Source organism: Coregonus clupeaformis, chromosome 24 (genome assembly GCF_020615455.1).
Source record: "Coregonus clupeaformis isolate EN_2021a chromosome 24, ASM2061545v1, whole genome shotgun sequence".
Taxonomy (NCBI): Eukaryota; Metazoa; Chordata; class Actinopteri; order Salmoniformes; family Salmonidae; genus Coregonus; species Coregonus clupeaformis.
The window spans coordinates 11,853,971-11,880,048 of record NC_059215.1 but is presented as its reverse complement, the minus strand read 5'-3'; the positions used below and the strand labels follow the sequence as shown (position 1 = coordinate 11,880,048).

General features: G+C 43.7%; 1 protein-coding gene across 1 annotated transcript; it reads right to left on the bottom strand.

The window, feature by feature from the left end:
• Window positions 1–16,489: 16,489 nt before the first annotated feature.
• LOC121537207 (cysteine/serine-rich nuclear protein 2) lies at window positions 16,490–25,630 on the bottom strand. Its single transcript, XM_041844901.2, has 5 exons — window positions 24,879–25,630; window positions 22,819–22,991; window positions 22,271–22,533; window positions 21,703–21,999; window positions 16,490–17,476 (listed from the first exon to the last, which is right to left on the bottom strand). The coding sequence occupies exons 2-5, from the start codon at window positions 22,976–22,978 to the stop codon at window positions 16,490–16,492; spliced, it is 1,707 nt and encodes a 568-aa protein (XP_041700835.2). The 5' UTR covers window positions 22,979–22,991; window positions 24,879–25,630.
• Between the last annotated feature and the right edge of the window lie 448 nt (window positions 25,631–26,078).

The window sequence follows — 26,078 nt, the reverse complement described above, 5'->3', positions numbered from 1 at the left end:
GGAGTCACACGACCAAACAAGGAAACAACCACATAGACAACCCAACCAAAACACAACAAAACGAACACACCCTGGCTCAAAATACAAAGTCCCGGAGCCAGAGCGTGACAGTACCCCCCCCTAAAGGCGCGGACTGCGACCGCGCCTCAAAACCCCCAAACAGGGGAGGGCTGGGTGGGCATTACTCCTCGGAGGCGGCTCCGGCTCCGGGCTTGACCACCACCCTTCTTCAATCCCCCCGTAGCGCCCCCGGTCCGACCTGACCCAGCTGGTAGGATCTGGACTGACGACGCGCACCCCTGGCTTGGCGCGTGAGGCAGGAACGGACCGAACCTGGCCGACGATACGCACCCTAGGCTTGATGCGTGGATTCGGAACGGGCCTCACCAGGCTGACGACTCGCATCCCTGGCTTGGTGCGAGTAGCAGGAATGGGCTGGATCAGGCTGACGACTCGCACCCCTGGCTTGGTGCGAGTAGCAGGAACGGGCTGAACCAGGCTGACGACTCGCACCCTTGGCTTGGTGCGAGTAGCAGGAACGGGCTGGACCAGGCTGACGACTCGCACCCTTGGCTTGGTGCGAGTAGCAGGAACAGGCCGGGCTGGGCTGGCGACTCACACCGTAGGCTTTGTGCGTGGAGCAGGAACAGGCCGGGCTGGGCTGGCGACGCACACCGTAGGCTTTGTGCGTAGAGCAGGGACAGGCCGGGCCGGGCTGGCAACGCACCCCGTAGGCTTTGTGCGTGGAGCAGGAACAGGCCGGGCTGGGCTGGCGACGCACACCGTAGGCTTTGTGCGTAGAGCAGGGACAGGCCGGGCTGGGCTGGCAACGCACCCCGTAGGCTTTGTGCGTGGAGCAGGAACAGGCCGGGCTGGGCTGGCGACGCACCCCGTAGGCTTTGTGCGTGGAGCAGGAACAGGCCGGGCTGGGCTGGCAACGCACCCCGTAGGCTTTGTGCGTGGAGCAGGAACAGGCCGGGCTGGGCTGGCGACGCACACCGTAGGCTTTGTGCGTAGAGCAGGGACAGGCCGGGCTGGGCTGGCAACGCGCACCATTAACTTAGTGCGTGGAGCAGGGACAGGCCTCACCGGACTGTGGAGACGGATAGGAGACCTGGAATGAAGAGCGGCCACAACCCGTCCCGGCTGAATGCCTACCTTCACACACTCTGTGTGAGGCATCCGCACAGGACGTACAGGGCTGTGTACCCGTACCGACATGACAGCACGTGATACTGGAGCAGGATATCCGGGACCGCGGAGAGGCATAGGAGACCACGAGCGTTGAGCCGGCACACTCCGTCCTGGCTGCATACCCCCCTTCGCACGACACGTGCGGGGTGCTCGCACAGGACGTACAGGACTGTGCCGGACCACTCGTGGCACCGTACGCTGCTCCGCATACCGCGGAACCTGCCCCGTCCCATGCTGCCATGCCTGAGTACGGGAAGTTGGTTCCGCTCTCCATCCCGGCCTCGCCAACCTGCCTTCTGGCCCCCAAAACCCGGTGGCCTCCTCTCCAAATTGCCCTGTGGCAGCCTCCTGCTGCCCAGCCGCCCAAGCCATGTGCCCCCCCCCAAAATTTTTTTGGGGGTTGCCTCTCGTCCGTCCGACGATGGCCCTGCTGACGCCGTTGCTCCTCTCTCGCCAGGGCCTTGATCCTACCCCAAGGTCCCTTGCCCCCGAGCATGTCCTCCCAGGACCACGATTTGCCCACCTGGGCCATCGCCAGCCTCTCGATCTCCTTACCCGGCGCTTCCTCCCATGTCCAGCCTCCTTGATCCTGGACACGCTGCTTGGTCCTTTTACGGTGGGTTTTTCTGTCACGATCGTCTTCCAAATGAGTAGACCAAAGCGCAGCGCGTTGAGCGAACATGACTTTATTTAATTAAAGCCTAACACGAAAACCACAAAACAAATGACGATCGTAAAGTCCACAGTGACAATGACTGTACAGGAACAAAAACCCACAAACACAAGGTGAAAACACACAGTTTAAATATGGCTCCCAATCAGAGATAACGAGCCGACAGCTGACACTCGTTACCACTGATTGGGAGTCACACGACCAAACAAGGAAACAACCACATAGCACTTCGAGATATTAGCTGATGTACGAAGGGCTATATAAAATAAAATAAAATAAAAAATAAAAAAATTGAAAATTGATTGATTGATAGACAACCCAACCAAAACACAACAAAACGAACACACCCTGGCTCAAAATACAAAGTCCCGGAGCCAGAGCGTGACATTCGTGCTGCTTGGTGACCTAAACTGGGATATGCTTAACACCCCGGCCAACCTACACTCTAAACTAGATGCCCACAATCTCACACAAATTATCAACAAACCTACCAGGTACAACCCTAAATCTGTAAACATGGGCACCCTCATAGATATCATCCTGACAAATTTACCCTCTGAATACACCTCCGCTGTCTTCAACCAGGATCTCAGCGATCACTGCCTTATTGCCTGCGTCCGTAATGGGTCCGCGGTCAAACGACCACCCCTCATCACTGTCAAACGCTCCCTAAAACACTTTAGCGAGCAGGCCTTTCTAATTGACCTGGCCCGGGTATCCTGGATAGATATTGACCTCATTCCGTCAGTAGAGGATGCCTGGTTGTTCTTTAAAAGTGCTTTCCTCTCAATCTTAAATAAGCATGCCCCATTAAAAAAATTCTGAACTAAGAACAGATATAGCCCCTGGTTCTCCTCAGACTTGACTGCCCTTGACCAGCACAAAAACATCCTGTGGCGTCCTGCATTAGCATCGAACAGCTCCCAAGATATGCAACGTTTCAGGGAAGTCAGGAACCAATATACACAATCAGTTAGGAAAGCAAAGGCTAGCTTTTTCAAACAGAAATTTGCATCCTGTAGCACTAACTCCAAAAAGTTTTGGGACACCGTAAAGTCCATGGAGAATAAGAGCACCTCCTCCCAACTGCCCACTGCACTGAGGCTAGGAAACACTGTCACCACCGATAAATCTACAATAATCGAGAATTTCAACAAGCATTTTCCTACGGCTGGCCATACTTTCCACCTGGCTACCACTACCCCGGCCACCAGCTCTGCACCCTCCGCTGCAACTTGCCCATGCCCCCCCCGCTTCTCCTTCACACAAATTCAGACAGCTGATATTCTGAAAGAGCTGAAAAATCTGGACCCCTGCAAATCAGCTGGGCTAGACAATCTGGACCCTTTCTTTCTAAAATTAGCCGCCGAAAATGTCGCAACCCCTATTACTAGCCTGTTCAACCTCTCTTTCGTAACATCTGAGATCCCCAGAGATTGGAAAGCTGCCGCGGTCATCCCCCTCTTCAAAGGGGGTGACACTCTAGATCCAAACTGTTACAGACCTATATCCATCCTGCCCTGCCTTTTGAAAGTATTTGAAAGCCAAGTTAACAAACAGATCACCGACCATTTCGAATCCCACCGTACCTTCTTTCTCCGCTATGCAATCCGGTTTCCGAGCTGGTCATGGGTGCACCTCAGCCACGCTCAAGGTCCTAAACGATATTATAACCGCAATCGATAAAAGACAGTACTGCGCAGCCATCTTCATCGACCTGGCCAAGGCTTTCGACTCTGTCAACCACCGCATTCTTATTGGCAGACTAAATAGCCTTGGTTTCTCAAATGACTGCCTTGCCTGGTTCACCAACTACTTCTCAGATAAAGTTCAATGTGTCAAATCGGAGGGCCTGTTGTCTGGACCTCTGCCAGTCTCTATGGGGGTGCCACAGGGTTCAATTCTCGGGCCGACTCTATTCTCTGTGTATATCAATGATGTCGCTCTTGCTGCTGGTGCCGCTCGGATCCACCTCTATGCGGACGACACCATTTTGTATCTCTAATCAAAAGTTAGATCTAGAATTGGCTTCCTATTTCGCAACAAAGCCTCCTTCACTCATGCTGCCAAACATGCCCTCGTAAAACTGACTATCCTACCGATCCTTGACTTCGGCGATGTCATTTACAAAATAGCCTCCAACACTCTACTCAGCAAATTGGATGTAGTCTATCACAGTGCCATCCGTTTTGTCACCAAAGCCCCATATACTACCCACCATTGTGACCTGTACGCTCTTGTTGGCTGGCCCTCACTACATATTCGTCGCCAAATCCACTGGCTCCAGGCCATCTATAAATCACTGCTAGGCAAATCCCCGTCTTATCTTAGCTCACTGGTCACCATAGCAACACCCACCCGTAGTCTGCACTCCAGCAGGTATATCTCACTAGTCATCCCCAAAGCCAACACCTCCTTTGGCCACCATTCCTTCCAGTTCTCTGCTGCCAATGACTGGAACGAACTGCAAAAATCTCTGAAGCTGGAGACTATTATCTCCCTCACTAACTTTAAGCGTCAGTTGTCAGAGCAGCTTACCGATCACTGCACCTGTACACAGCCATTCTGAAATTAGTCCACCCAACTACCTCATCCCCACATTGTTATTTATTTTGCTAATTTGCACCCCAGTATCTCTATTTGCACATCATCTTTTGCACATCTATCATTCCAGTGTTAATACGAAATTGTAACTATTTTGTACTATGGCCTATTTATTGCCTTACCTCCATAACTTACTACATTCGCACACACTGTATATATATTTTCTGTTGTATTTTTGACTGTATTTTTTGTTTTACCCCATATGTAACTCTGTGTTGTTGTTTTTATCGCACTGCTTTGCTTTATCTTGGCCAGGTCACAGTTGTAAATGAGAACTTGTTCTCAACTGGCTTACCTGGTTAAATAAAGGTAAAAAATTAAAATTAATAAAAAGACAGCTTTGCACACTCTTGGCAAAGCTGTCAAATATATGTAAAAAATGGCTCAAGATACCCCACTCTCCCCTAGATGAGTTTATTGATGAATGGCTAGCAGCAGGAGAACACGACAGACAGGGTGTTATAACCCAGGGCTACTGGGCTAGAACAACAACATACAGTAAACAAAGGGTGACTAGATGGATTGCTGACAGAGAAGGTAGAAAGAAATCTACGATTTTTTAAACAAAGATACTATGAGAATGGGAGTAGAGCCAGGCGACTTCTGGCATCTCAACTCAGGAAACAGTCTGGGTTGACAATTGTACAGAAAATTAAAAGCAATAATGTAGATGAACCCTTTCTGTACAAACCAAAATAAATATCTGATGCCTTTGCTAAATTCTATAAGACATTGTACTCTAAACACAGACACATGTGGGGATGTCAACAGAATGGATCCCTTTTTGGATTCCATAGATTTACCCAAAGTAGATCAAGCTGCCTCAAAAACCATTGATTCTCCTATAACAAGGGAAAAGATTAAGGACGCTATTAAGAGATTGAAGAATAATAAGAGTCCTGGATCAGACGGCTCGGCTACTCAAATTAGTTTTATAAAACTTTTACTGACCTCATTAGCCCACTGTTGGAGTGGGCTTATTCCCATGTTGTCCAGAAGGGGGAGCTCCCGCTATGCTGGAAGGAGGCGATTATATCTGTCATCTACAAAGACCATTAAGATCCCACAGAATGCGCCTCATACAGGCCAATTGCACTTCTAAATACAGACTGTAAACTCTTGACCTCCATATTGGCTAAACGGTTGGAGGCAGTGATTACAACAATAATACATCCAGATCAAACAGGTTTCATTACTGGTCGTCACCTACCTGACAACATACTGTACATAGATTGCTTTACATTATGTCCCACTCCATTCCCCAACCAGTGCCATGCATGGCATTGGCACTGGATGCTGAAAAGGCATTAGAATGGGTGTCATGGCCTTTTCTCTTTAGAAAATTGAAAAATGTGGATTTGGTCCGAATTTCATTAAATGGATTCAGTCATTATACTTTGCCCCACAAAGCATAGTCCGAGTAAATGGCAGCTTCTCTCAGTCTTTCCAGCTGGAACGAGGATCTAGACAAGGTTGCCCTCTCTTGCCACTACGGTTTGCCATAAGCATTGAACCCTTAGCTCAAATAATAAGGAACAATACTGATATCAAAGGAATAAAGGTTGGGTCTGAAACGCATTAAAATATAATTGTACGCTGATGATGTCGTGGTATATATATACATGTCTGACCCTGTGAATTCTGTCCCAAAGCTAATAGAAAGTATCAAACCATTTGGCAGATACTCCGGGTACAACACTATTGTTAATAAAACTGAAGCACTGGCCTTAAATACACATATCACCCCCTATATAAAAACGTTGTTCTCATTTAAGTGGCCAAATGAAGGTATCACATATCTAGGAAATACTATACCTGCGGATCTGGCTAACTTATACAAAGCCAACTACACCAAGCTGATAGATATAATCAAATGAGATCTGGACCTCTGGTCTGTGTTACCACTTACCCTATTGAGAAGGGTAGAATCAATAAGAATGAACGTATTACCTAGATTACTGTTCCCATTTCAAACACTTCCAACGTCACCACAAAAATCTGTTTGTGCTATTAGACAAACTCATCTCCAGATTTATCTGGCAGAGACGACGTCCCAGGCTCAGATATAAAGTACTACAAATGTCAAAACAACAGGGAGGATGGGGACTACCTAATCTGAAATATGACTGGTTTGCATCCCTATTTAGGGCCGTGACAGTATGGATGTCTGAAGCTGTAGGTACAAGATGGCTGGAAATAGAAAAGTCAGAATGTACAGTTGAAGTCGGAAGTTTACATACACCTTAGCCAAATACATTTAAACTCAGTTTTTACGATTAGACACAGGTTTTAGAAACTGGGCACGCTTGAAACTCCAATATGTCCATCATTAATGTTATTATGGGGCGGCAGGTAGCTTAGTGGTTAAGAGCGTTGTGCCAGTAACCGAAAGGTCGCTGGTTCTAATCCCCGAACCGACTAGGTGAAAAATCTGTCGATGTGCCCTTGAGCAAGGCACTTAACCCTAATTGCTCCTGTAAGTCGCTCTGGATAAGAGCGTCTGCTAAATGACTAAAATGTAAATGTAAATTATTTGAAAAAGGTAGGATACTAGGGGGTAACTAGCCCCCTGGGGTAACTACCCCCTGTAATTCACTTTAAAACCACAAGATGTCACCAAATTACTTTCCTTGGCTGCCACTGCTATTGCTCAACAAAAAATGTCCTCTGTGTCATCACAACTTTTGGAGATATTTCAACAAAACGTGGTAAGTTGATCTAATTTTTTTTAAATTTTGAAAAGGTTGTAGATATATTCCAATGAAGTTAGATCTATAATAGCTTTTTAAATATATACAAGTAGGAAAACCTTAAGATAAATAATCCACTTGTTTAGAGAGAGAAATGTAGATACTTTTTTAGTACTGAAGGCTAGAAGCGGAGAAGCGGTTGCCAGAATGGAAAACCTGATGCACCGTGGGTCGTGGGAAAATCTATGTCATTCTACACAACGTCTACTGGTCGTTGCACACCTGTGCATTATGTAACTGTTAATGTGCCTGCTCTTTATTCAATGCCATCCTTGATTAAATAGGCGGAACAATCAATGGGTGAGTGAATTATCTTCACCTTATGCCCTACAATTTGCAAACACTCCGACGAGACAATATCAATACCAACAGGAACTTGGTCTCTCTCTGCAATTGCATTTGTACCACTCTCAAACGCAAGTGGGCCTACACTTGATGAAATACTTCCAAAATCTCAAACTCTTTAATGACGTTTTTTCTGTGTCGAAAGACTCAGCTCATTTCATTGACAATGGTGCTGGCTCCACCAAATTCTCACACATTGGGCAACTGAGATATATTGTTATGCTTTTATTGTTGATCTCTGGTAATGTGCGACCAAACCCTGGGCCGGTAGATACCATGCTATCTCTACCGACTCCCTATGATTTTAAAAACAGGTTTTGGCCTCTTGCATGATAATGTCAGAAATATAATGTCCAGAAATAGACATGATTAGAATATGGGCCAATATGACTAATGCAAACATAATAGTTTTATCAGAAACTTGGCTAAAGAAATATGTGTCAAATAACTTCATTTCTATTAAAAATAATAATAATAATTAATCATTTAGCAGACGCTCTTATCCAGAGCGATTTACAGGAGCAATTAGGGTTAAGTGCCTTGCTCAAGGGCACAGACAGATTTTTCACCTAGTCGGCTCGGAGATTATAACCAGCGACCTTTCGGTTACTGGTACAACGCTCTTAACCACTAAGCTACCTGCCGCCCTATTGATGGGTACACGGTTTTTAGAACGGATCGGATGAGTAAAGGAGGAGGGGTTGCAATTTATGTGAAATCCAAGTTTAACACCTCTGAAATTATCTCGATTACCAAAGCCAAACATGTTGAATTGCTTGCGGTTAAAGTGAACGTATAAAAGGACTCCCACATCACTGTAGTCGGTCCTCGGCTTCGGGAGACACACTTAACTCTCTTTCTGATGTCCTGCACAAGCTAAATGACTCTGAATTCATTATTTTAGGAGATTTGAACTGGGACATGCTTACATCTGTATCAGACTCTTTTAAAGAACTGTGTGACTCTCTGAATCTCACGCAATTAATTAATGCGCCTACAAGATGGAATCCCAGAGCGCCTAACAAATCAATGCTATTGGACATTCTTCTAACGAATACCCCTCACAAATTCACATCGACTGGGATATTCTTTAATGATGTCATTGCTTGTCTTAGAAATACAAAAATTACCAAAGCCAAACCCCGTTATATTTTTAAAATACATTTTAGACAGTTTGATGAGCAAGCGTTCTTACATGATCTATACCATAATATTGACAGAGTAAGTCTGATTCCAGATGTTGACACTGCCTGGGACTATTTTTATATTACATTTGTGTCCATTTGTGATAAGCATGCCGCTGTGAAGAAATGTAGAATCAGTGGAAGGGACAATCCTTGGTTTTCAGATAACTTGGCAGAATTAATTAGAAAGAGAAATGTCTCTTGGGCTCAAGCTAGACATACAAATGCTCCTGTTGACTGGGCCTCCTTCAGAGCGCTAAGAACAAATGTACAGGATTGATCAGGAAGTCCAAATCAGATTTACAGTGGGGGAAAAAAGTATTTAGTCAGCCACCAATTGTGCAAGTTCTCCCACTTAAAAAGATGAGAGAGGCCTGTAATTTTCATCATAGGTACACGTCAACTATGACAGACAAATTGAGAAAAGAAAATCCAGAAAATCACATTGTAGGATTTTTAATGAATTTATTTGCAAATTATGGTGGAAAATCTGTATTTGGTCACCTACAAACAAGCAAGATTTCTGGCTCTCACAGACCTGTAACTTCTTCTTGAAGAGGCTCCTCTGTCCTCCACTCGTTACCTGTATTAATGGCACCTGTTTGAACTTGTTATCAGTATAAAAAACACCTGTCCACAACCTCAAACAGTCACACTCCAAACTCCACTATGGCCAAGACCAAAGAGCTGTCAAAGGACACCAGAAACAAAATTGTAGACCTGCACCAGGCTGGGAAGACTGAATCTGCAATAGGTAAGCAGCTTGGTTTGAAGAAATCAACTGTGGGAGCAATTATTTGGAAATGGAAGACATACAAGACCACTGATAATCTCCCTCGATCTGGGGCTCCACGCAAGATCTCACCCCGTGGGGTCAAAATGATCACAAGAACGGTGAGCAAAAATCCCAGACCACACGGGGGGACCTAGTGAATGACCTGCAGAGAGCTGGGACCAAAGTAACAAAGCCTACCATCAGTAACACACTACGCCGCCAGGGACTCAAATCCTGCAGTGCAGACGTGTCCCCCTGCTTAAGCCAGTACATGTCCAGGCCCGTCTGAAGTTTGCTAGAGTGCATTTGGATGATCCAGAAGAGGATTGGGAGAATGTCATATGGTCAGATGAAACCAAAATAGAACTTTTTGGTAAAAACTCAACTCGTCGTGTTTGGAGGACAAAGAATGCTGAGTTGCATCCAAAGAACACCATACCTACTGTGAAGCATGGGGGTGGAAACATCATGCTTTGGGGCTGTTTTTCTGCAAAGGGACCAGGACGACTGATCCGTGTAAAGGAAAGAATGAATGGGGCCATGTATCGTGAGATTTTGAGTGAAAACCTCCTTCCATCAGCAAGGGCATTGAAGATGAAACGTGGCTGGGTCTTTCAGCATGACAATGATCCCAAACACACCGCCCGGGCAACGAAGGAGTGGCTTCGTAAGAAGCATTTCAAGGTCCTGGAGTGGCCTAGCCAGTCTCCAGATCTCAACCCCATAGAAAATCTTTGGAGGGAGTTGAAAGTCCGTGTTGCCCAGCGACAGCCCCAAAACATCACTGCTCTAGAGGAGATCTGCATGGAGGAATGGGCCAAAATACCAGCAACAGTGTGTGAAAACCTTGTGAAGACTTACAGAAAACGTTTGACCTGTGTCATTGCCAACAAAGGGTATATCACAAAGTATTGAGAAACTTTTGTTATTGACCAAATACTTATTTTCCACCATAATTTGCAAATAAATTCATTAAAAATCCTACAATGTGATTTTCTGGATTTTTTTCTTCTCATTTGTCTGTCATAGTTGACGTGTACCTATGATGAAAATTACAGGCCTCTCTCATCTTTTTAAGTGGGAGAACTTGCACAATTGGTGGCTGACTAAATACTTTTTTTCCCCACTGTATGTTGGAATTTAACAATAAAAAATACGTTCAAAAAAACTAAGCCAGGGCTTTGGTCTGATGGTGGCTTAAGGTTGTTCTCCCAGTTTGTGTCTGACGTGTAAATACACTATAGGGATCACTCTGAGGCCCTGCTGCAATAGACTGTGTCAATATGACCAGTGTTTTTGGTACTCCATCAAATTGCAATGGAGACCTTTGGAAGAGACGTGGTTTCACAGTGTAGCAGAGCACATGCTGCTGATAAACAGAGAAAAAGGTAGTGCTTTGAATTATCTGCTGCCAGTGCAGATTTATCACAGAGTCAAAACAAAACGAGAGTAGAGAGACTATGCTTTTTGTTAGAATTAAAATAATAGACATAAGCTTGTCCATTCAAAACGAAGGGCTGTGTTCAACACAAATGTATAGACAGCCTTTGACATGGGCAGATAGAAGTAGGCTGCAGTACAGTACAAGCCGGGGTGCAGTGGTGCAGCACTTCAAAACTAATTAAATCCTTCCCTCTAGTGGCGATGTAGTATAACACAGTAACCCATGGTTACAATGATGACTTGTCCTGGTGATACTACACTGAACAAATATATAACTGCCACATGTAAACTGTTGGTCCCATGTCTCATGAGCTGAAATAAAAGATCCCAGAAATTTTCCATTTGCACAAAAATCTTTTTTCTCTCAAATTTTGTGCACAAATGTGTTTACATCCCTGTTAGTGAGCATTTCTCCTTTGCCAAGATAAATATCCACCTGACAGGTGTGGCATATCAAGAATCTGATTAAACAGCATGATCATTACACAGGTGCACCTTGTGCTGGGGACAATAAAATGTCACTCTAAAATGTGCAGTTTTGTCACAACACGATGTCTCAAGTTGAGGGAGCAATTGGCATGCTGACTGCAGGAATGTCCACCAGAGCTGTTGCCAGAGAATTAAATGTTCATTTCTCTACCATAAGTCGCCTCCAACGTCGTTTTAGAGAATTTGGAATTTGGCAGTACGTCCAACTGGCCTCACTACCGCAGACCACGTGTATGGCGTTGTGTGAGCGAGCGGTTTGCTGATGTCAACGTTGTAAACAGAGTGCCCCATGGTGGGTTATGGTATGGGCAGGCATAAACTACGGACGACAAACACAATTGCATTTTACCCATGGCAATTTGAATGCACAGCGATACCTTGATGAGATCCTGAGGCCCATTGTCGTGCCATTCATCCGCCGCCATCAACTCGTGTTTCAGCATGATAATGCACAGCCCCATGTCACAAGGATCTGTACACAATTCCTGGAAGCTGAAAATGTCCCAGTTCATCCATGGCCTGCATACTCACCTGACATGTCACCCATTGAGCATGTTTGGGATGCTCTGGATCGACAGAGTGTTCCAGTTCCCACCAATATCCGCACAGCCATTGAAGAGGAGTGGGACAACATTCCACAATCAACAGCCTGATCAACTCTATGCGAAGGAGGTGTGTCGCGCTGCATGAGTTAAATGGTGGTCACACCTGATACTGACTGTTTTTTTTATCCATGCCCTTTTTTTTAAGTTATCTGTGATCAACAAATAATAATAATAATATAATAATAATACAAATCAACAGATGCATCTGTATTCCCAATCATGTGAAATCCATAGATTTGGCCCAAATGTATTTATTTTAATTGAGTGATTCCCTTATATGAACTGTAACATCTTTGAAATTGTTGCATGTTGCGTTTATATTTTAATTCAGTATAAAACGTATCTGTGTCAGTTTAGTGCTGAAATAGCTTTGCTTGAACCTACACATTTTTCGATAGAATTGGTTGTCCTTGCCCAATCCAAAATTCAGATGTGTCACTTTGGCCCTGGAGAGACCATCAAGACATGAAACTCTCTTTTTCTAAAAGTATCATTTACATTTCAGTTTATATTAGTGTCAGTGTCCCTTACCTCTCCTTTTTGCTGCTGTCCAGCCAATGCAGTCTTCAGCCTTGATCTTATCCAGGTAGAGGGTGAAGTCACTGGTGAATGTTCCACCTGAATGGCTTTTGAAGTTGTTGATGACTTTCTGTCCTTTTTACAGCATATGTGAAAGCCACCTGGGAGAGACAAGGAGTGATATTAACCCCACAACGATCAAGAGTCACAGAGAAATGTAGAACCTCCTAAAATGAAAACAGGAGTCATATATATTTTTTTGAAATGTATCTTTTAATTTACATTTTTTCTATAAAACATTTTGTCCACTTTAGGCGACAGTTAGCATAAGAGTAATTATCACAGCTTTGAGATGAAGTCCAACCAAACCTCAGTCAATCTTTTCAGTCATACATACTGTACCTCTGCTCTCACACACAGACACATACAAACATAATAATCATATAATTATAGTGGGTTGGAGTTCCTTTAGTGCAGTGGTCCCATACCTAAATCCATTCATAGGAAGCCAAAGATGAAGACTCAACAATAGGCAGCTATTCAGTTTCACCAATTCCTTAAAGGCTGGAACTGTGTCAAGGTAAGCAATGGTGGAAAATACATCTATTTGATTGAGAAGATCACTACAAGTCTCTTCAGAATTAATCAGAGCTGGAGTCTCCAATTAAATCTTCTAGAAATTGGTGGATGATGAGAGCAACGAATCAAGTTTGAAACCACTGTTTTGGTGCAACTCTTAAGCATTATTTCTATATCAGACCCCTCATGCACAGCATCTCATCCTGTGTTAGTTAGGCCCATATACAGTACAGAAAAAGGGTTCCAAAAGGGTTCTTCGGCTGTCCCCATAGGAGAACCCTTTTTGCTCCAGGGAGAACCCTTTTTGGTTCCACGTAGAGCCTTTTTGGGTTCCATGTAGAATCCTCTGTGGAAAGGACCCTACATGGAACCAAAAATGGTTATTCAAAGGGTTCTCCTATGGGGACAGCTGAAGAACCCTTTCAGGTTCTAGATAGCACCTTTTTTTCTAAGAGTGTACGTGGTGCACTGGGCAAGATGGCAACAAGCTTTAAAATAGATAGTCAGTTAAAAGAGAGGATGAAGACAATATGTATGATGAGTCGGTACAGGTCAGTACAAACAGACACCATAAAAATACATTTAAAAGAAAAAGAAATGTTATAGGATTGCAATTACATATACATGTACAGTATGTCATTCCAAAATTCTCTCAGAGAGCATAACGTAATGCTTCCCTCACCACAGAAATGGTTGATTAAAATGCATTTTCTGTGGATTTCAGATCAAACTTTCAATCAGAAACGTCCATGATTCAATGTCCATCAAGACATACTTAGTACTTAAAAAGTATATTTTGTGTAACGGCAGGAACATTTTTCAAATTGTAAACCTATAAGAACAGCACCTTTTAGGAAATAATATGACTACTCATATGCATGCCCCACCCCCCAGGCCCCCAACACACACACACACACACACACACACACTCAAACAACGAAGACACATACACACTCAACAAAACTACTACAATCTGGGTATTGTCATATCCTCCTTACATCATTCTGTATTTCTGTAATACTACTTCAAACACCTTAGGCTTTCCGTTTCTTTTGACTCTTTAAATTATATTTTTTAAATGACATCTTATGACATAAAATAGCTGTGTTTCATAGAGAATCCTACTCTGTAAAAAAACGATCTAGTTGTTTCAAATTACTATTACTTAGTAACTGGTTAACTGACGTTTTTAGTTTACTCAACTTTTCGGTCCAAGTGTAACCTGAACTAAAAAAATTCAGTCAATTTAAAATGATGTGTTTGCTCAGCCCTCATATGTTCATTCAACTATAAATTATTATTTGGGCATCTTAACTAAAAAAGTCTGTGCAACTGGTTACACACACAGTGCTTTTAACATACAATGTTTTCAATGTACATATTTGACATACATGATTACATTATGCATGTTCATTTATAAATACATTATTATTCAACATGTCCTCACCTGGGACTTGAACTCATAACCTCTAGGCTCATGACAATCCGATCTTCCTGCTACACCACCATATCTATGTAAATGATCAGTTCATCTAACTATTCTCTCATCATTGATTTAATTTACTTATTTCAGCAATTTTTTTATATATTTTTTTATATTTGTCTTATGTTGGTGGGGCATATTACTCTTGTTTTAATGTTACTCCATAATCACTATGATAAATACACGTTTTCTTGAGTGTACTTTTAGATTCAAACTGAGATTTACTTTGAAGTGCAAAGTGTAGCAATTGGAATGCTGTGAACCAAGAGCTTGTAAGTTTCAATCCCAGCTGAGACCATGTTGAATATTAATTACTGTATAAATAAACATGCACAATATAAATCATGTATTTCAACTTGTGTCAAATATGTAAATTGAAAACATTGTATGTTAAAAGCACTGTGTGCTTTTAACATACAATTTTATGTATGTTACATTTTGGGGGGTTCAGGTAGGTACAAAGAGTAGAGTAAACACAAAAAAAGGCTGTGGAACCAGTTACTTAATAATAATTAGTTGAAACAACTAGATTTGTATTTACAGTGTAGATTTCTGCCCCTATAGACTCATTATATGAGGTTTAAACGTGACAGACAAGGGAGGTCTATTCTGTGGACTCTGACCACCTGTACGATGATCTGACATGCTAACTAAAAACAGAGATCACAAAGACTTCTTGCGCTCAATATCAACAGCATCACAATTTTACAAAGACAAAGTGTAATATATAATTCTAACATTGTAATGGTTACTATTATAGGTGAACTGTCTTTTAATAAATAAACTGTGCTTGCGTGAGAGGTCTAAGGTATGTATATCCGGAGAGACACTATTTAGAAAGAGAAGCCGGTGCAAACCTTCTGATTTTTACAAATGTTTTTCCATTTTGCCCCAATGCAGAAAGGGGCCCATATCACCCTGTGCCTATGCTAATTGACCACAAAGTGCATATAGATCATACAAGCAGCTCTTTCAGCTCTGCCTTGCCCATTGCAAACTCTTATACAGTACACCAAAAACAAGTATATCCAGGATTGTTTGTTAGGTCTATTCTCAGTCAGAGGGGGAGGGGGGAATATATACTACCAGTGGCCCTAATTTGGCTTCAGATTACAGCTGAACAGTTGTAACAAGTGTACCAGACTAGCGTGACGTTTACAATGTTCACTAAATACTCACACAACTGTTGTTTATTGTATCGGTCTACAGTATAGAAAAGGGCACATATTCTTCTTAACCCCAACTCCTTGTTTTAATCAAGCCACTCGAATCCACTGAATGATTCTGAAATGCTCCCTTGGCAAGGACCAGAGCAAATGTTAACGATCACACAAAAACATTGTCTTTTTGTGGTGCCGGGAACTGAAAACAACACTACGTAGTTCTCAATGACTGAATTACACCTCCCACACAAACGTGTGCTTCTGAAGTCATTTATTTCGTTAAGGCCAACAAGGCTGCCAAATGGCACCATATTCCCTACATAGTCCACTACTTTTGAAAAAGTAGTGCACTACACAGGGAAAAGGGTGCCATTTGGGACAGGTCCCATGATCTCCACCCCGTGAAAATAAGAGCATTTCACTGACATACAACTGAACCGACAGTACTGCTGCAGGGGAACTGCTGTGTTTGCCTTCAGGATGACTTCCCCTCCTTTACTTTACTTTAATGGAACTGCTCATTTCTTCCAAATCGATTATTGTAGTAATGATGGTTATTATTATGAATTCTAACCTGTAACATCATACTAATTTGTGATAACTACACTGTCTATCCATGTAGTGTAGGCTTTATTCAGCTCAAAATGAAGCTATTGTGCAAAACATCTGCAGAGGTGCTAGTACTAAACCTCAGGGGGCAGTGGTGGGTATATCTCTCCTTCAGTGGCCAGGCAGGCCACTTCCTGACACTGCCCTTCTGAGGTACTCTGCTGGGGGCTGAATGGTACCTCCTTAGCCTCCTCAGCCCCCAAGCCATTCTCTGAGCACAGAGCCACCGGGGGCAAAAACTCGCCCTCAACCTGCCCGCAGGTAATACCTCTATGCTCATCCCTCTCTCGCTGCTCTCCTCCCTCTGGTTCTTTATCCACACACTCCTGCTCCTCCTCCTCCCCAGGCTGAGACTCCTCAAACGGCTCGTTCTCTATGGGACCTAACTGGTAGTAGAGCAGGGACGAGGCCGGATCTTTGAGGCCACCATGGGGGTTGTCCCCTTCCCCCTCCCCATCTCCCTCCTGGTTCTCTGTGATGCAGAGCAGGGTAGCCCCAGTGGGGAACGGGCCCTGGAGGAGGGAGATAGGGACCCCCTCTATCCCGACCCCCACCCCTGTCTCCCCAGACAGCTCCCCCTGCAGGGCCCCAGGTAGGAGGCACAGAGACTGCTCCCCCATGCTTCCTACTCCCCCCCTGCCCCGCTGCACCTCCTCCTCTTCCTCTTCCTCCCTCATCCTCTCCTGCTCCTCTGCACTTTGCAGGTGGAGCACGGCGATTTCGTTCTCCCGCTCCAGGCAGGCCTGCTCAGTCAGGAGGTCCCGAGCCTCTAGGACCATCTGGACCTCTCTCTCCTCTGCCTCTAACTCAGAGTCCAGGCCATGGGCCCCTGTGGACAGGTGAAGGTCTGGGGAGGGAGGCCTGGTGGAGGAGGGGTCAGACTCTTCATACTGCTCCCCAAGCCCTGCCCTCTGCCCCAGCAGCCTCCCCTTCTCCAGGTCCAGCTTCATGATGGTGTGCAGGTAGTGTGTTCGTACGCGCAGCGGATTGAACTCGATGCGGCCCGCCGAGTTCCTACAGCCATCCCGAGAGCAGCCACAGGGGAAAGACATCCTGTCCACCTGGAAAGAGAACATATGTGGAAATAAAGAGAGAGAATACACGCAGTTATAAAATATTCGGTAAAAGGCAGTACTAGGGTTGAATAGCGGGAACCGGAATACCAAGATTTCCCGCCCATAACTGTGAGAAACCAGTAAATTATAATAAATGATTTCTATGAACAGCATGATGTGAAATGGAACTGTTAAATGTCTAAATATGCCTTCTCTACAGCCTTCTCTCTGCATGATCAATCATCAACGCTCTAGGTGGAGACAGACAGCGCATCTCAGTATGGAGCGCAGTTCACAATGCATGTATCATCTCATCATGGTAAAAAAAATTATTGTGACAGGTAGCGTAGGCCTACATTTGCTGCAGCATAGCCTATGCTACAGTAATATAAGGACTGAATGCGTGTCTAATTTACACATCTCCATCTGGCTTTCGGGGCATCTTATTTTTTTATTGTAAAGATGATTTTTTTTTATTGCAGCTGCAGAGTTTTAAAACAGCCTATCACTCAAATATCATTGCGAGCACGGTCTCGCAGTCGCTCGCAGTCTTTCTCTCTCTCTATCAAGTCCATTCAAATTGCATTCGAAATACAGTGGGGAAAAAAAGTATTTAGTCAGCCACCAATTGTGCAAGTTCTCCCACTTAAAAAGATGAGAGAGGCCTGTAATTTTCATCATAGGTACACGTCAACTATGACAGACAAAATTAGAAAAGAAAATCCAGAAAATCACATTGTAGGATTTGTAATGAATTTATTTGCAAATTATGGTGGAAAATAAGTATTTGGTCAATAACAAAAGTTTCTCAATACTTTGTTATATACCCTTTGTTGGCAATGACACAGGTCAAACGTTTTCTGTAAGTCTTCACAAGGTTTTCACACACTGTTGCTGGTATTTTGGCCCATTCCTCCATGCAGATCTCCTCTAGAGCAGTGATGTTTTGGGGCTGTCGCTGGGCAACACAGACTTTCAACTCCCTCCAAAGATTTTCTATGGGGTTGAGATCTGGAGACTGGCTAGGCCACTCCAGGACCTTGAAATGCTTCTTACGAAGCCACTCCTTCGTTGCCCGGGCGGTGTGTTTGGGATCATTGTCATGCTGAAAGACCCAGCCACGTTTCATCTTCAATGCCCTTGCTGATGGAAGGAGGTTTTCACTCAAAATCTCACGATACATGGCCCCATTCATTCTTTCCTTTACACGGATCAGTCGTCCTGGTCCCTTTGCAGAAAAACAGCCCCAAAGCATGATGTTTCCACCCCCATGCTTCACAGTAGGTATGGTGTTCTTTGGATGCAACTCAGCATTCTTTGTCTTCCAAACACGACGAGTTGAGTTTTTGCCAAAAAGTTCTATTTTGGTTTCATCTGACCAGATGACATTCTCCCAATCCTCTTCTGGATCATCCAAATGCACTATAGCAAACATCAGACGGGCCTGGACATGTACTGGCTTAAGCAGGGGGACACGTCTGGCACTGCAGGATTTGAGTCCCTGGCGGCGTAGTGTGTTACTGATGGTAGGCTTTGTTACTTTGGTCCCAGCTCTCTGCAGGTCATACACTAGGTCCCCCCGTGTGGTTCTGGGATTTTTGCTCACCGTTCTTGTGATCATTTTGACCCCACGGGGTGAGATCTTGCGTGGAGCCCCAGATCGAGGGGAGATTATCAGTGGTCTTGTATGTCTTCCATTTCCTAATAATTGCTCCCACAGTTGATTTCTTCAAACCAAGCTGCTTACCTATTGCAGATTCAGTCTTCCAAGCCTGGTGCAGGTCTACAATTTTGTTTCTGGTGTCCTTTGACAGCTCTTTGGTCTTGGCCATAGTGGAGTTTGGAGTGTGACTGTTTGAGGTTGTGGACAGGTGTCTTTTATACTGATAACAAGTTCAAACGGGTGCCATTAATACAGGTAACGAGTGGAGGACAGAGGAGCCTCTTAAAGAAGAAGTTACAGGTCTGTGAGAGCCAGAAATCTTGCTTGTTTGTAGGTGACCAAATACTTATTTTCCACCATAATTTGCAAATAAATTCATTAAAAATCCTACAATGTGATTTTCTGGAATTTTCTTTCTGAATTTGTCTGTCATAATTGACGTGTACCTATGATGAAAATTACAGGCCTCTCTCATCTTTTTAAGTGGGAGAACTTGCACAATTGGTGGCTGTCTAAATACTTTTTTTCCCCACTGTATGTATTCATCCCCTTTGCTATGAAGCCCCTACATAAGATCTGGTGCAACCAATTACCTTCAGAAGTCACATAAATTGTTAAGTCCACTTGTATGCAATCTAAGTGTCACATGATCTCAGTATATATACACCTGTTCTGAAAGGCCCCAGAGTCTGCAACACCACTAAGCAAGGGGCACCACCACGCAAGCGGCACCATGAAGACCAAGGTCAGGAACAAAGTTGTGGAGAAGTACAGATCAGGGTTGGGTTATAAAAAAATATCAGAAACTTTGAACATCCCACGGAGCACCATTAAATCCATTATTAAAAAATGGAAAGAATATGGCACCACAACAAACCTGCCAAGAGAGGGCCACCCATCAAAACTCCCAGACCAGGCAAGGAGGGCATTTATCAGAGATGCAACAAAGAGACCAAAGATAACCCTGAAGGAGCTGCAAAACTCCACAGCGGAGATTGGAGTATCTGTCCATAGGACCACTTTAAGCCATACACGCCACAGTGCTGGGCTTTACGGAAGAGTGGCCAGAAAAAAGCCATTGCTTAAGAAATAAATAAGCAAACACGTTTGGTGTTTGCCAAAAGGCATGTGGGAGACTCCCCAAACATATGGAAGAAGGTACTCTGGTCAGATGAGACTAAAATTTAGCTTTTCGGCCATCAAGGAAAACGCTATGTCTGGCGCAAACCCAACACCTCTCATCACCCCGAGAACACCATCCCTACAATGAAGCATGGTGGTGGCAGCATTATGCTGTGGGGATGTTTTTCATCGGCAGGGACTGGGAAACTGGTCAGAATTGAAGGAATGATGGATGGCGCTAAATACAGGGAATTCTTGAGGGAAACCTGTTTCAGTCTTCCAGAGATTTGAGACTACGACGGAGGTTCACCTTCCAGCAGGACAATGACCCTAAGCATACTGCTAAAGCAACACTCGAGTGGTTTAAGGGGAAACATTTAAATGTCTTGGAATGGTTTAGTCAAAGCCCAGACCTCAATCCAATTGAGAATCTGTGGAATGACTTAAATATTACTGTACACCAGCGGAACCCATCCAACTTGAAGGAGCTGGAGCAGTTTTGCCTTGAAGAATGGGAAAAAATCCCAGTGGATAGATGTGCTAAGCTTATAGAGACATACCCCAAGATACTTGCAGCTGTAATTGCAGCAAAAGGTTCCTCTACAAAGTATTGACTTTGGGGGGGTGAATAGTTATGCACGCTCATGTTTTCTGTTTTTTTGTCTTATTTCTTGTTTGTTTCACAATAAGAAATATTTTGCATCTTCAAAGTGGTAGGCATGTTGTGTAAATCAAATGATACAAACCCCATTTTAATTCCAGGTTGTAAGGCAACAAAATAGGAAAAATGCCAAGGGGGGTGAATACTTTCGCAAGCCACTGTATATACATCAGCCTACTAATTATAAAAATGTAAAATAGGCCCTATTATATTTCCAAATTAAAATCAAATTCGCTAGCCTACCTTTGTAGGACACATGTCCTGCACCAGCATCGCATGTTCTCTCCCAGCTTCATGGTTTGAAGGAGGTGCGTAATTCCAGTCCATATAATACATTATAATACAATACAGTACAGTAATACAGTCCAAACTCAAAAAGATTAGCCTCCTGGAGCATGTTTCATTTATTTACCCAAGAGAGCATCACTACATCTATGGGCTTTTATGTTTTTCTGACTCGTGCGTAATGTGCGGTAGCCTATAGGGAATATCATAGGCTATGTATTGGTTAACGGCACAATCATTTGGGCATTTTTGGGCTTGGTCTCATAAAATGTATTTAATATAGGGCTCATAAAATGTATTTAATATATGGCTCATGTAGCATCAGGCTTGAATTTTTATGTTGATCAAAGCTCTAATCAAATCCAGAAATATTTATATGCTTTAAAATTACCCAGGAGAAAAGTGATTTATTTTCGGGATGGAACATTTGTCAAATACTGGGAAAATATTCAACCCTAATCTGTACTGAGCGCACAAACACATTACATCATACACACACACCTGGCACTTGATGCCAGCCTGGCTGCAGCCACAGTGGCGGGGGTCACAGTAGAAGCGGCAGTCGCAGCCACACTCCTCCCTGGACAGCCTGATGGTCCGTAGCTCAGCCTTCTCCCGGGCATCTATGCGGGCGTTACCAGAAGCTCTGAGGAGCGCCCGGCGCCGCTTGGTGGGCAGCGGCTGCAGGAAGAAGCAGTCGTCCACCTCCACCCCCTCTACATCCAGGTCATCGTCTGACACGTCGTCGAGGGTCAGCAGGTCAGCCTGGGCACACTCCACCGTACCGTTACGCGTCAGCTGGAGATGATGGGGTGAAATAGACACACAGGACATTAAGAGAAACAATCAGACCTACATTGCTCACTAAGGGTGGAATTCTGACTGGGGATGCATGCACATAACTCAAGTTTTAGTGCAAATCTTCCATTGATATCAATACATGATTTATACAATTGTCGAGTTAAGTGTGCCTGCATACCAATTATGATTCTAATCTGAACAGGGATTTCTCATTTAAACCCAAGGAGGTCCTTCAAAACGTAACTATAATATCAATGTTTGACCTCACCTTCATCTTGCGAGCGTTGAGCTTCTCTTGGCGGAGGTGTTGGCGCACGGCGTGGCGGTGACTGGTCTCCTGCTCGCAGGCGAACTCTCCCAAGGTGTAGCGGCGGATGGAGCAGTGGTGGCGAGCCATGCCCAGGGAACTGCCTCCCTGGCTGGGCACGCTGGTGAAGCCCTGCCGCCTGGGGAAGTAGTACACAGTCACCACATCAAACCGCACCCGCTTCCGACCTGGAGAGGGCTTGTGCCGTCTTAGGATGGAGGTCGCTGGGTAGGGAAGGAGGAGGAGAAAAGAGCAGTGAAGAGAAAAGGGTAAGGGTGGATGAACAGTTTCCATAAACTGGTTATAACCACAGATAGTATAAGGGTTATTATAGAGTAATAATCCATCATTCACTTTAAAACCTAGCCTATTTTTAGATGGACTTGGAATTATATTTTCATTTCGCTGACTATTTGCCTAGTGCAGTCAGTTGCCCTACATGCATCAGTCTATTTGGTGAGTACATTAGCCAACAAGTAATGCCGGTTCTACCGTATCCTAACCCTTACGTATGAGTGCAGTGCTGGAGGGGGGGTTGAGGCTATCACAGCTGTCAGCGCTGTCACTGCTGGAAATGTCATCGTCTGAGTCCTTGGGCGTAGAGTATGGAGAGCCACTGTCCACCTCCTCGAATCTTCGCTTGAGGCTGAGAGATGAAACTGCCTCCATGGAAACTTGGCGTCTGAACGTGGAGAGACAGACAAACTTATGGTCAGAGACAAGCAGTCGGCAGTCGTCACAGACAGAGAGAGATTATCAGTCTGGCACATGCGTAGGTACACAATTGGAAGGACTTAATGAATACAATAGTGAAGGTCAGAGAGGCATATCTATAATCTTTTTTACGGAAATAACAAATAAGACTTTCATCAAGCCAAGGCATTTGAGAATTAGACAGTAGGCATAGTAATAATACATATATCCTATGGGGCTATCTGAATAACAAAATATTATATTATCCCACTGTAACTGTTTATAAACATGTATTAATTAAATCAAATCTGGATCGGCAAGGTTGTAAGTACATTCTAAGTAGCCTACAGTAGATTAAGAAGAATCCCCTGAGCACGTCTCTGGGCCGTGGATCGATTCCTGATACCACAACGGGGTGAAATCAGCTTCTCGGTATAGTCTCACTCTCCTTTCATCTGTATTCTTACCCCATCACTCCCTCTCTCATGAAAATCCTGCTCCCAAATCATTGAATCTGGAAAACGTCACCATGGCAACTAGGAAAGCAGCTAGCTAGGGGTTTACATGAACGGAAAGAGCAACTAGCTGTTCTCTAGATAGGTAGCCCTACGTCCCTTTAGCTTTTCCTATAAAAACATAACATTGGCCGGGCCCCTTCAATAGCGGGGGATTGGGATGCCAGGGACAGGAGGCGGCTCTGGCAACACCAGAGGGTCAAATAAGGCCATGCTGAGACATTTGAATAGACTCCCTCTATACATCTTTGTGCCCCTTTCATGGATTCAATGATCTTCACTGTCATATAAATAGCGTCCCATCCCATGAGATTAAAACCAACCCTCAGAATCAAATGTGATTTTATGGCCCTATGGAAAATGTGGGACTGCAACATATCATTTCTCTGTTGAAGTTTCAGTGGAATCTAGCCTATTCATTAGTACATATAGAGATTGCATTGCAAGTAAATCTGTCTCCATTTGTCTTTTACAGTGGAAAATTATTATATGCATTATGCACTTTATATATTACCCTTGTTACAGAATTACCTTTCAGGAGGCAGCACCAATCTCCTACACAAAACAATCTGTGGTTATTGCAAAAAGTTGTATTTCCCCCCCACCTACATGTCACAAAAAGATTTGAATGATACAATTACAACCATGCAGCTTCATCACAACCAAGAGGGTGGCCAGACAGCCAACATCAGTTAATGACTAGCCTACTACATACAAAGGACAATGTATCAGGCCTTGGTTTTCATACTGTGAGCTGGTATGCCTAATAAAGCAAAAGGCTGTTAGATACATCTGTACATCATTTAGCCAGGCATTAAACCACCAGGTTGCAGTAATGGCTATCAGAAAAACCTCAATGACACACATCTTATGATGATGACCTAATTCAATTGAACCAAATTAGAGTAGCATACACTATTCTAGTATGGGAATGACAATAATCTACATAGGCTAGACTCAATCTTCTATAATTATAATAGAGTAAAAGAAGACTAGCCTATAGGCATATTGTTTGGTAGGCTACTACTGAAACTGTGAGACTGTGCCTTGTTTCCAAAATTCCTGACTACGTGCAATATAATTTGTAGGAGCGTCCTAAAGCTACGCAGTCTACTACGTGCTGATAATAAACCTTACAAAGTCTCTTGAGTGCCTCAAACGACAACGATCTATATTTCGTAAATGGAGTGACGATCGACAGACTGGGTGCAGTAGGAAATAATGTAGCTAAATCTAATTGTCAGACATAGGAGCCTCTACCGACCCCGTCTCTGTAGCATACTATGTCACCCCCTTGACTAACACACAATGGCAAACTGCCCAGGCTCATGAAACGTTAAACCCCCAAGTGCCTTCCTTACCTTCAGCAGAAAAAGGACCCTCTCTTCTCCCGATCAACTGCTGAACGTTCCTTTCATTCACGGCGGATTGTTCATGGATCTTGTAACGCCCTATTTAGATTTTTGCTTATTATTTTTTCCAGACATGTAACGTTTGGCTAACTATTTTTTAAGTAAACCTGTTGTTAATTTGTTCAGTATGAATGCTTATTTCTGTGATTGTCAGTTCGTTACACTATTTCTGCATTAGTAGGCTACACCGGCTTCAAGCAGATATTGGACTACATAAAGGAAACGTATTTTATGGTCGCTTCCAGGAGTGCATGTTCCATGTAACTTTGACGTAACAACCCTGTATAGCCGGGGCAGACCGTAGGAAAGAAGGACGTCAAGTTTAGTTTAAATGTATTAGGCTACTGACATCCTTTTCTGCTAAATTGCAAAAAATCAATAAAAATAATAATAAGCTAACTGCCGGATGCCTTATCTTCCAGGTTTGAGCCTTCAAATGCTTGCATTGGAAGAGCAATCCGCTGACATCTGTATTCGTTTATCCACTCTTTGCAAGGGCGGTTTCAATTGGCCTAATGTCGTTTTTCTTCAAGTATAATGGCCGTTATCCTCCTCGCCTTGTTTGGTACAGTAATGTCAAAATGTTACAGAATTTTAGCCGGATTGACGTCCTCCTTTTCCTCGCCTCTGCCCCGGTTTGTTAAAATGTAACAATAGAGTAAAGAATGCTACAGTGTAGCTATATATACTCATTGTGACGTCACAAACATACCATGCGCCACGTATCCTGGGAAGTGTAGTCCTAATGATCTCTTTGTCCATTCTTTACGATCATGCGTTACATACAAATGTTTTAAATAATTATTTGTCTAATAATGATAAGCAATACCACAATTTTAGATTACACGAATGACTTGATTACATTTTAAATCATAGTTTTGGAGTTAGAAACATATGCCTTATATTTCACACATTCCTCTCTAGGTGTTCCCCTCGTACCAAAAAAGGCTAAATTACCATAGCAACCAACATGCTTACCATATGTACAGAATACAATGTATGAATAGGAGTATTTCTGGCATGGGGTTATACTTATCCAGCTATTGTGCCCAACAAGGAGTCCAAGGAGAGACCAAACTCATTCAATGTATTCAAATAAATCAACATTACATGTTTGGCCAATATTAAGACATTCACGGTTAACTCTGG